The sequence below is a fragment of the Macaca nemestrina genome, chromosome 12 (genome assembly GCF_043159975.1).
Source record: "Macaca nemestrina isolate mMacNem1 chromosome 12, mMacNem.hap1, whole genome shotgun sequence".
In the NCBI taxonomy this organism is placed as follows: domain Eukaryota; kingdom Metazoa; phylum Chordata; class Mammalia; order Primates; family Cercopithecidae; genus Macaca; species Macaca nemestrina.
This window is the reverse complement of record NC_092136.1, coordinates 124,521,325-124,534,328: the sequence shown is the minus strand read 5'-3', so window position 1 is coordinate 124,534,328 and position 13,004 is coordinate 124,521,325. Positions and strand designations below refer to the sequence as shown.

The window sequence follows — 13,004 nt, the reverse complement described above, 5'->3', positions numbered from 1 at the left end:
AACCAAATCCAGCAGTGCATCAAAAAGCTAATCCACCATAATAAAGCTATCCCTGGGATGCAAGGTTGGTTCAACATACACAAATCATTAATTGTGATTCACCACATAAACAGAACTAAAAACAAAAACCACAGAATGATCTCAACAGATGCAGAAAAGGCTTTCACAAAATTCAACAGCCTTTCATGTTAAAAGCCCTCAACAAATAAGGCACCAAAGGAATATACTTCAAAATAATAATAGCCATCTGTAACAAAAACCCAGAGCCAACATCATACTGAATAGGCAAAACTGGAAGCATTCCCCTTGAAAACCAGAACAAGACAAAGATGTCCTCACTCACCATTCCTATTCAACATAAGCCAGAGCAATCAGGCAAGAGAAAGAAAAAAATGACATCTAAGTAGGAAGAGAGGAAGTCAAACTATCCCTGTTCGCAGAAGATATGATTCTATACCTAGAAATCCCCATAGTCTCTGCCCAAAGCTCCTTGATCTGACAAACAACTTCAGCAAAGTTTCAGGATACAAAATCAGTAGCATTCCTATACACCAACAATATCCAAGCTAAGAGCCAAATCAAGTATGCAATCCCATTCACAATAGCCACAAAAGAATAAAATACCTAGGAATACAGCTAACTAAGGAGGTGAAAGACCTCTATAATAACAATTTTAAAACAATGCTAAAAGAAATCAGAGATGACACAAATGGAAAAACATTCCATGCTCATGGATAAAAAGAATCAATATCGTTAAAATGGCCATACTGCCCAAAGCAGCATACAGATTCAATGCTATTCCTATCAAACTACCAATGACATTCTTCACAGAATTAGAAAAAAACTATTTAAAAATTCATATGAAAACAAAAAAGAGCCTGAATTGCCAAGGCAATTCTAAGAAAAAGAACAAACCTGGAGGAATCACATTACCCTACTTCAAACTACACTACAAGGCTACAGTAACCAAAACAACATGGTATCAGTACAAAAACAGATACATGGACCAATGGGACAGATAGAGAGCCCAGAAATAATGCTGCACACCTACAACAATCTGATCGTCAACAAAACTGACAAAAACAAGCAATGGGGAAAGGACTCCCAATTCAGTGGTGCTGGGATATATTTGGCTAGCTATATGCAGAAGATTGAAACTGGACTCATTCCTTATGCCATATATAAAAATCAACTCAGGATGAATTAAAGACTTAAATGTAAAACGTAAAAGCGTACAAAACACTAGAAGATAACATAGGAAATATCAATCTGGACATAGAAACAGGCAAAGATTTCATGATGAAGATGCCAAAAGCAACTGCAATAAAAAAAAAAAATGACACATGGGATCTAATTAAACTAAAGCTTCTGCACAGCAAAAGCAACCATCAACAGAGTAAACAGACAACCTACAGAATGGGAGAAAATATGCATCAAAGAAAGGTCTGATATCCAGAATCTACATGGAATTAAACAAATTTACAAGCAAAAAACAACTCCATACAAGAGGGCAAAGGATATTAACAGACACTTCAAAAGAAGACATACACATGGCCAATGCATGTGAAAAAACGCTTATCACCACTAATCATTAGAGAAATGCAAATCAAAATCACAAGATAACATCTCACACCAGTCAGAAAAAGCCAAAAGATTACAGATGCTGGCAAGGTTGTGGACAAAAAGGAAAGCTTATACACCACTAAGGGGAATGTAAATTAGTTCAGCCACTGTGGAAAGTAGTTTGGTGATTTTTCAAAGAACTTAAAACAGAATTAGCATTCAACCCAACAATCCCATTATCTGGTATATATCCAGAGGAAAATAAATCGCTCTGCCTTAAAGATACATGCACACATATGTTCACTGCAGCACTATTAACAATAGCAAAGACACAGAATTAACCTAAATGCCCATCAATGGTATATTGGATAAAGAAAATGTGGTACATATACACCATGGAATACTATGCAGCCATAAAAATGAATGAGATCATGTCTTTTGCAGCAACATGGATGAAACTAGAGGCCATTATCCTAAGCAAACTAATTCATGTACAGAACACCAAAATACCACATGTTCTAACTTATAAGTGGGAGCTAAACATTCAGTACATATGAACACAAAGAAGGAAACAACAGACATCAGGGCGTACTTGAGGGTGGAGGGTGAAAGGAGGGTGAGGATGGGAAAACTACCTATTAGGTAATGTCACGTGACAAAGTAATCTGTACACCAAACCCCTGCAACATGCAATGTACCCATATAACAAATCTACACATGTACCTTTCAACCTAAAATAAAAGTTATTTTTAAAAATTAATTTAAAAATTAAAAATAAAATGCTCTAAATTAGATTGTGGTACAGCTGCACAACCCTGTGCAAACTGTGTGTACTGAAAATCAATTGCTTTAAATGGGTGAATTGTATGGTATATGAATTATATCTCAATAAAGTCCATTAAAAAAAAATATTGGACATCTTAACCCTTTATCCTATCCTTAGTTAGCTGTGGATAGTTCTAATAAGCCATCTTTCCCCTCTACTTTTTATATTTCCCTACCTGATTTTCCATATAATTCTGGTAAGGTACAGCAGCTAAAAGACCTTGATGAACCTTAATGGGCAACTCTCCTCTTATTCCTGTATTTATCCCAGTGGATGCTGGTTTCCTAGAAAGCACTTTCTGGAAAAAAAAAAAAAAAATTACTACAAATATAAATAGGTCTAGAGGAAGCAACATATTCATGAGACTAAGTTGAGTTTCTGTGAAAGATCTAAAATTATCTTAATAGGTTTTGGTAGTCAACAAAGGGAAAAAACATGAGTTCTACTTCATCTGTACAAACAAAGCAGTCACATATAAAAACATATGGAATGAAACAGGAGAATATAATAACTTTATAAATGACAACTGGCACCTATTCTAGCCAGTAACAATTTCAGAAGACTCATGATTTTAGTCTTGGCGACCTGACAGAGTACAAGCAAGTATGTGTTCTACTTGTATCTCCAAATCCGAATCAATAACAACCAGACAGGTTCTAATGTCACTAAAACTAACAAGGAAATAAAACCAGGGTTCAACCCAATCATAGATTGTTCTTTCTGACTTGCAAATTCCCACTTCACACAACTAAGAGGGTAGAAAATTGTTGAGATTTGAGGGAAAGACTTGATACAAGTAATAAGAAAAATTTCCCCAATTTCTTAGATCATTCCCAATTGTATTGAGTAGATTTGTTTTTCATATTTTTACCTGAAAAACATATATGCATTCCTTGGAAGCAAGTAGGTAGCCTGAATTCATCATTATCACCATAACAATAAAGAATTACACTTAAATGACACCTCTGACGTATAAAACTGGTTTATACAAAGATGTTATCTCAGACTTAATCCTCCTGTCTACTGGATAATTATTTCAGTCAGAACTGTGAATATAGTACACCTTCTGGAAAAACACCAGTTGAAAGGTCTGAGCATGTTTCCAAACAATATAAATGACCATCTCTAAGATCTTGTAACTGTCTGTTTTTTTTTTTTGATTTAGTAGAAAGTGTCTAATCACCTCATCTAACAGAACCCTGGAGTCAGTCTAATGGCCCAAACCATTGTACTGCCAAACCACAAGAGGTATGAAAACTGTCACAAAACCAACATCTGAAAATAATTGAGGTACAAAAGAAACTCTATCTGGGGAGCCATGAGGCAAAGTCAGAAAAAGACAACCATACTGAAGGCATGTGGGATACGTTGCCATATGTGGACACATATCTATGCCCACTTGTTTTTTAAATTTAACTATAAATTTCTTAGTTATAATTAAAGAGAAAAACATTACAGTTTAGTATTCAACCAACTGCCAACACATATGAGACAAACATTTTTGATGGTTGTGTCAAGATACACAAATAAATACAAAAATTATATATATAAAAAATACATATGTCACATATAAGTATATTTATATATTATATGTATATTCCAGGAAAATATAAGAGTATACTAATTAGGAAGTAAAACTGGGAAAGAACTAAATGAGGCAGTTGATGATGGCAAAAAAAAATTAAAAAATAAATTAATGGTCTATTTTACTAGATGCTGCCTATCAAACATTGAAATTAATGCCAAAACTAAGTACACACAGGAAAACACATAAATTTAGGATCCAAATTTGTGAATTCTGAGGTAGGCACCAAAACAATGTCATTTTATAAGTGTAGACTTAAATATCCTCCTAAGCCTACCTCTACACTCTCACTTAAGTTTTGAACCAAAAGAATTTTTCTTTTTAAAAATTAATAGTATCAATTTTTTTCCTGATTAGAAAGTAACATACTTTATGACAACTTTTAAAAATAAAAAACAGAAGAAAATCACCTGTAATACTACTACCCAGAAATAATCAGTATTAACCTCTTGTGCCATTTCTACCTAGGCTTTTGTCTATGCACATGGAAGTCTTTTCATCTTTTTATTTTGCTGCATTTCTCTTCATAGCACTTATCACTTGAAATTATATTCTATATTTATTTGCTTGTTGATTATATGCTTCCCTACTAGCACAGAAGCTCCTTGAGTGATCTTTGTCTATCTTTTCACCACTATTAGTCCTGTTTCTAGAACAATGCTGCAATCACAGACATTCCATAAGTATTTGTTGAATATATATACATATATTTTCATTAAGATCATCTCATTCTTAATTTCGTATCCAACTGTTTTCTTAACTTTATATCACAGACACTGTCCCTTATCTTCAGATATTCTTTGAAAATTATATTTTTAGAAAGACTGCATATGGATATGTCAAAATTTACTCAAGCATCCCCTACTATTGGGTATTTAAGGCTATTTCCAATTATTTTACAGTTCTAAATTATGCTGAGATATAAGTAAATCTTTATCTGTATTTTTTACCTGTATTTTTTTTTTAATTAATGTATTAGAAATTAATTTACCTCTCGGGTGGGAAAGCTTTTCCTTCCATCATCTGGAAACACTGATCCCTTTTTTTCACTCACAGTTTTAAAGGATGCTAGCCGGTGACGTGCCTGTTTCATAGTTTGACTAAGCTGCCAGGGAAAGGGGGAAAAAAGCAAACAAAAGCAGGGTAAGTTTTAATACCAAATGCGCCAAGTATGCCAACAGGAAAACAGGTCCCTATTATTTAAAAAATGTCAGATCTAAGACAACAAGACTACTTGCAAAGGAGACTTTGATCTGCTGATAGTGTGGTACAATATTATTGTCATTATTCTAGAGATTGTACTTCGTAACTTGGTTTAAGGGCGGTTACTCAAACAGTTCTTTAAGAAATTATGTATACTTTATATAAAGCATGTACACAAAAATATGAGAACCTAAAGTCTGAATTAATACACTTGTAGATCACTGACCAGACACATTCCTTACCTTCTATCCACCTTTTTCAATAAGGAGTTACTTCTTCAAGTGCTCCATATATGCTTAATTGTTTTCATCACTGCTTGCTAGGAGACTCTATTCCTAGTTTCCTTAAAGTCCTTTTATCCCCAATTTACATGACTCCCTTCTCCACCCTCAACATTTGAAGACTATATATAGCTACTTAAAGTCTTTTCTTGAATCTCCCTTCCTCTTCCTCCAAGAAGCCTTCCTAAATTAACTTAGAACACAAATTCAAACATCTCAAAAGAACCAATTTGTTTCAACTACTTTAAGTAACACCTAATAAATGACTACTAATATTAAATGTTGATTTCGTGTTCATTCCTTATCTCTAGTAATTTCAGTATGCAGCTATTTTTATTTATTTTTCAGAGAGGCACAGCCTATTTTATATCTCACAAATTTGCAAAGAATATCTCATTAGGGAAACAAAGAAATAAAATATATATCATTTTTAAGATAAGCACTGTAGGCCGGGCACAGTGGCTCACACCTGTAATCCCAGCACTTTGGGAGGCCGAGGCGGGCGGATCACCTGAGGTCAGGAGTTTGAGACCGAGACCAGCCTGGCCAATGCGGTGAAACCCCATCTCTACTAAAAATACAAAAATTAGCCAGGCGTGGTGGCATGCACCTGTAATCCCAGCTACTCAGGAGGCTGAGGAAAGAGAATTGCTTGAACCCAAGAGGCAGAGGCTGCAGTGAGACGAGATCATGCCACTGTACTCCAGCCTGAGCAACAGAGAGAGAGTCCATCTCAAAAATAAATAAAAATACAAATAAAAAAATAAAGATAAGCACTGTATCACGTGGAGGAAAAGTATATCTTGTACCAGTCAGTAAAATTATGGCAAAGCCAAGACCACTACTAACCCATTCACTGAAAGTTTAATAATATCAATTCTCCCTTGAAGAGAAATGATGACTATGACTTCTCCACAGAAAATACAAAAAAAAAAACTGCCGTGGTTACAGACACGCCTGTAGTCTGTAACTCAAGAGGCTGAGGTGCGAGAGATGGGAGGATTGCTCGAGCCTGGAGATCAAGGCAGAAGTGAGCCGAGATTGCACCATTACACTCTAACCTGGATGACAGAGCAAGACTCTGTCTAAAAAAAAAATAAAATGAACTTTATGGCTTTTGCTAATAATTACCTAAGGATGAAAACATTCTACCAGCCCGGATTTTTTACAGCACATCACCTCTATTTATACTTGTTTCTAGGGGCCTATACCTCTACCCAGAGAAATCAGCTTGAAATATACTACTCTTTGTTTTGCCAAGAGGAAGGCTTATAGATTTGGTCAGCTGCCGAGTGGCCAAAGAGAATCAAGATAGAGTTGTTCACAATGCAAAAAGAGGTATGTGTAGCTGAAATTATAAAAAAAAAATAGCCCCATGACTATGTCTGTTTTATTCATTGCCACTTAAGGTAGGTGTTATTGCCCTGCACCATGTGACCAAGGATTCAAAAATCCCCATTGTAATAAATTTGAAATAGGGGTTCGGAATTTTCATTTCCCATCAAATCCAAACCTCTATTAGAGTCACATTGATTATAGGCCCTTAAGCAGGATATTTCAACTGGTTCAGCAGCTAGAATATACACTATTTTTCTTCCGTTTCTCTACAGTTACCATAACCCTTCACCAAGCCTCAATCTTGGAAAGGCTTTTTCCATGACATGCTTTGAGGACTGTCATAGGGTGAATAATGGCCACCCAAAGATACCAGGTGTTAATCCCTAGAACCTGTAAATATTACTTTATAAGAAAAAATGGCCTTTGCAAATGTGATTAAGTTAAGGATCTTGAGATCTTAAGGACGTTGAGAAGATAATCCTGGATTATCCATATGGGTCCTAAATGCCATCAAAAGTGTCCTTATGAGAGAAGTAGAGGGAGATTCAACATACAGAAGAGAAGGTGATGTGAAAATTGCATGCAGAGATTTATGTGATGTAGCCATAAGAAAAGGAATGCCAGCAGACACCAAAAGCTGGAATTGTCAAAAAACAAACTTTCCCCTAGAACCTGAGGATGGAGCACAGCCCTGATGACACCTTCATTTTGGTTTAGTGAAGCTGATTCTGGACTTCTGGCCTCCAGAACGGAGAGATAATAAATTTCTGTAGTTTTTTAAGTCATTAACTTTGAACTAATGTGCAGCAGTCACCAGAAACTAATACAAAGACTAAAGTTAATGTTAACAAGCAATTTAACAAAAACATAGAACCCAGAGGGATATTATAAATTAAATTATGTAATAATTAAAATGAACAGGTAGACAAGCACATTTCTCTTCAAGATGATGGTGGTCATTACATATATGTGTAACTGTGTGAATGTTTGTGGTATACATATACACATTTTTATGTATACTTACATATATATGTTTAAATGTACATATGCATATGTGCATATGTTATATGTATGTCAACATTCAAAACATAAAATTTGACCAAAAGTCTTTTCTATCTAGAACCTTAGGCACACTATTGATTCTTTTGTAGTTGTTAACTGTTATTAACAAAGACTACCATTAAATCTCTGACTAAGGCTTAGATTCCCTGATGGAGATGAATTACTCATAATTAGATAAATAGAATACCTAGCAAATGAAAAATCAATATAACTCCAGATAAAACAAAAAGCCATACATAGAAGGAAAAGTAATCATAGTTTACTCATGGATCAGTTGTGATTAATGTTTATATAGTCATAACAACATAAATGCTTAACATAGATCTCAGCAAAATTATAATAAAACTATAAAGAGAGGACGGGGTGGAAAGAGTGCATGTGTAGTGGTGGCAGCAGATAGCAAGAGGAATAAATCCTCATCCTTCCTAGTGGAAAATCAATAAAAATGCCTAATTTTGTTTTAATTAAGAAGGAATACTACTAGCATGTTACTTGGAAATATGAGTATTAACACCAAAATATAAAAGAATTCAAATAGTTGCTTTTGAGGAAGAAGAAAGGAGGAAATGGACCATACTGCCCAAGTTAATTTATAGATTCAATGCCACCCCCATCAAGCTACCAATGACTTTCTTCACAGAATTGGAAAAAACTGCTTTAAAGTTCATATGGAACCAAAAAAGAGCCCGCATTGCCAAGACAATCCTAAGTCAAAAGAACAAAGCTGGAGGCATCACGCTACATGACTTCAAACTATACTACAAGGCTACAGTAACCAAAACAGCATGGTACTGGTACCAAAACACAGATATAGACAAATGGAACAGAACAGAGCCCTCAGAAATAATACCACACATCTACAGCCATCTGATCTTTGACAAACCTGACAAAAACAAGAAATGGGGAAAGGATTCCCTATTTAACAAATGGTGCTGGGAAAATTGGCTAGCCATTAGTAGAAAGCTGAAACTGGATCCTTTCCTTACTCTTTATACGAATATTAACTCAAGATGGATTAGAGACTTAAATGTTAGACCTAAAACCATAAAAACCCTAGAAGAAAACCTAGGTAATACCATTCAGGACATAGGCATGGGCAAGGACTTCATGTCTAAAACACCAAAAGCAACGGCAACAAAAGCCAAAATTGACAAATGGGGTCTAATTAAACTAAAGAGCTTCTGCACAGCAAATGAAACTACCATCAGAGTGAACAGGCAACCTACAGAATGGGAGAAAATTTTTGCTATCTACTCATCTGACAAAGGGCTAATATTCAGAACCTACAAAGAACTCAAACAAATTTACAAGAAAAAAACAATCCCATCAAAAAGTGGGCAAAGGATATGAACAGACATTTCTCAAAAGAAGATATTCACACAGCCAACAGACACATGAAAAAATGCTCATCATCACTGGCCATCAGAGAAATGCAAATCAAAACCATAATGAGATACCATCTCACACCAGTTAGAAAGGCGATCATTAAAAAGTCAGGAAACAACAGGTGCTGGAGAGGATGTGGAGAAATAGGAACACTTTTACACTGTTGGTGGGATTGTAAACTAGTTCAACCATTGTGGAAAACAGTATGGTGATTCCTCAAGGATCTAGAACTAGAAATACCATATGACCCAGCCATCCCATTACCAGGTATATACCCAAAGGATTATAAATCATGCTGCTATAAAGACACATGCACACACGTATGTTTATTGCGGCACTATTCACAATAGCAAAGACTCGGAATCAACCCAAATGTCCATCAGTGACAGACTGGATTAAGAAAATGTGGCACATATACACCATGGAATGCTATGCAGCCATAAAAAAGGATGAGTTTGTGTCCTTTGTAGGGACATGGATGCAGCTGGAAACCATCATTCTCAGCAAACTATCGCAAGAACAGAAAACCAAACACCGCATGTTCTCACTCATAGGTGGGAATTGAACAATGAGATCACTTGGACATGGCAAGGGGAACATCACACACCGGGGCCTATTGTGGGGAGCGGGGAGTGAGGAGAGATGGTATTGGGAGTTATACCTGATGTAAATGACGAGTTGATAGGTGCTGATGAGTTGATGGGTGCAGCACACCAACATAGCACATGTATACATATGTAACAAACCTGCATGTTGTGCACATGTACCCTAGATCTTAAAAGTATAATTAAAAAAAAAAAAGAAAAAAAGAAATGAGGAAATGGGCAAAGTACTTATCTTTTTTAATAACAATGCACACAACTGTTTACTTGTTCAAACTACGTACATATATACTTTTAATAAAACTCAGTGTAAAAAATGAAAAAAAAATCCCAGACAATCTCTCTCAAAAAGCTTCCTCTCCATGAACAACATAAACATATAAATGCATTTTTTGTTCTCATATTGCATATATAAATACATATGTACATATATCAGACCTCAGGAATATCCTAGAGAACATGAGCCTACATTTTAGCTCGGAGAAGTTTGTTATTACCGACCTTCTGAAGCCTACTTCTGTCAACTCATCAAAGTCATTCTCCGTCCAGCTTTGTTCTGTTGCTGGCGAGGAGCTGCGATCCTTTGGAGGAGAAGAGTCGCTCTGGTTTTTAGAATTTTCAGCTTTTCTGCTCTGGTTTCTCCCCATCTTTGTGGTTTATATCTACCTTTGGTCTTTGATGATGGTGACCTACAGATGGGGTTTTGGTGTGGATGTACTTTTTGCTGATGTTGATGCTATTCCTTTCTGTTTGTTAGTTCTCCTAACAAACCAATGACAGCAAAACTTCACTTGCACTGACCCCTAGAGACTATATCCCAGATATACCAGACAACCAAATCACAGTACCTTCTAAGGAATACTGCCAGGCCCACAAGTCCTATTAAAGGTGTAGCCTTAGGCAACTTCCTCCCTAGCCTTAGCTGACTGGAGCAAGGGTTGTGTAGTAGTATATCAAATAAAAACAGGCCTTGATGCAATGCCTTCTGCACACCAAAAAAAAATGTCTATTTTGCACACAGAAACATAACTTTAACAATAAGCAAAAGCACTTCTTTGTAACAAAACAAAAATTGTACTATGTAAATTTTAAGATTTAAATCTTAAAATCTAAAGTAAACAATGATTAGATAGTAAAATTTAAAACATCAAGCAAATATGAAGGATAAAATTTGAGAAATATGGATATATATGACACTGTTCATATATTCTTCAGTTCTTTTTAACTTGTTTGTGCAATTTTTTAGCCAATCAAGGATAGGACAGAATTTATATGTAATGTATAAATGAGACAATTAGTAATACTATGTAGGTCATGGGAAAAGACTATAGATGAGATCTAATATTTATAGAATTTCACCTACTTTATTGTCATGGAAGACCAAAACCAATTTAAAGTGTATTCTTAATGCCATAAAAATCTAATCAAAGTTGAATTTTATTCAAGTACGATGTAGTTTATTTGCAAACGATATCATACTGATTTTTAAATGTGTTAGACTTTTCAGTGACCAGAAAATACTATACATTAAAAGTTGAACTCACATGAGCCACTTTTTATAACCCATGAATCCCAATGCAATGCAGCGAGTTGCATTATCTTTCTTTTGTCACAATTGCTATCAATCTATAAGATGGCCAGTAATGTAGACCTAATGCAAAAAGGCAAGCTGGGCCAATAAATATTCATTACCTCAGATAATAAACTAGGAAATATCCAGAGAAAAGTTAGAGAGAGGACCTGAACATAAAAGGTCCTAAATTGGAAAAAAGAGGCTAACAGGTCCTCAAGGATACCAAAGTTATGAAGCTATGATGAAGAGATGACAATACCAGTTAGTGGTAGAAAAATGAGAAAATAAGAGGGAAGCATACACGTAGAAACAAGGGGACCAACTATACTAGTTTACCTAGAACTGTCTCAGTTTTAGCACTGAAAGTACTATGTGCTGGAAACCCCTCGATCTTACACTAATAGGGCAGGTTGGTCACCCTATGACAAGAACTGAATCAATCAAGCTACTGATTAAATATGAGTGTGAAGATCAAAGATTTCATGCTCTTGAGGTTACTGGAGCTACCTCACATCCAGAAAAACTCTCCAGTTGCATTCCTGAAGGGAGTTTGGATTTGTATAAGATTCTGATTCTTCCCTTATTAACCCATGTGTATTCTTAAAATAAACTTCCCCTTGTTTGGGTTAGCCTGAGTTCTTGCAGCCAAAAGTGCCTGACTGAAATACTGGTTTTTTCAATGGTAGATTACAAGAATTTAGCAGGCTATTTCACATTACTTAAAGCTTTACTACAAAAAGTAATTATTTCCATGGTTTTAAAAAGCTGGAAAACTAGCACTGTAAAGAGAGAATAAAAATAGAAATAAGATAGTAAAAGATTCAGTGAGAAACAAAAAGTGGAACAAACCATGCCAGAAAACAGTAGCAAACCGAATAGGGACAGATCAATAAAAAGTTATCATATGCTAAGACTAAAACAATGATCAGTTGTTCTTTAATTCCTCACCAAAATGCAGCTGTCAAGGGACATCACAGAAACTCAATCCCTAAAGATAAATATCAGTCCTAACGAAAAGAAAATACTGCTTCTATTTTATAAGAGCGCTTGAAATTTCTTCCAGTCTATAATTTTAGCTCCTAACTTTAGGCAACTAATCTTAATTGACCTTTGAACAAGTAGGTAATACCAAGTACTATCAAGTAGAGGGTGAGGTGGGGGTATGGATTAAGAGCAACAGTGGCCAAATCATATTTGAAATACTGTATTGTGTTGTTTTTGAGGTCCTATTTCAGAAGAATATTGAAAAACAAAATAGTATTCAGAAGAAATCAACAAGGCATTAGGAATATAGAAACCCAAAAAAGAAAAATGATAACTATAATCAAATACTTGAAGTGCTCTCAGATGGTATTTTATTTTTTATTACCTGAGAGGGCAAAATTAAGACCAATGGATAAAAGTTATAGGGAAGAAGATTTTTGACTCAACATGTTGAAAAAACAAGTGTAATAATTTCAAGTCTTCTAAAAATAAAAGGACCAGTCTGAAAAAGTAGTGAGTTATCCAATAGTGGAGGTGTTGTGGCAGGAATTAGATGCCCATATATAGAGATAACATAAAAAGAATTGTGGGGGGTCTGTTC

At 35.3% G+C, this 13,004-nt stretch overlaps 1 protein-coding gene across 12 annotated transcripts in view; it reads right to left on the bottom strand.

Annotated features, from left to right (window-relative positions):
• The window catches only part of LOC105476274 (coiled-coil domain containing 15), a 97,651-nt gene that overhangs the window by 69,739 nt on the left and 14,908 nt on the right, over positions 1 to 13,004 (bottom strand). For 11 of the 12 annotated variants that reach the window (XR_011611247.1, XR_011611243.1, XR_011611244.1 and 8 more), the window contains exons 5-6: positions 4,966 to 5,079; positions 2,565 to 2,687 (exon numbers count right to left, since the gene is read on the bottom strand). The exons of the other annotated variant lie outside the window; for it this stretch is intronic. Coding sequence is in view for 6 of the 11 variants with exons in the window: in XM_071075999.1 (XP_070932100.1) it covers positions 2,565 to 2,687; positions 4,966 to 5,079 (237 nt within the window). In the remaining 5 variants the exon portion in view is untranslated. The remainder of the gene's footprint in view (positions 1 to 2,564; positions 2,688 to 4,965; positions 5,080 to 13,004) is intronic. 12 annotated transcript variants of the gene reach the window in all.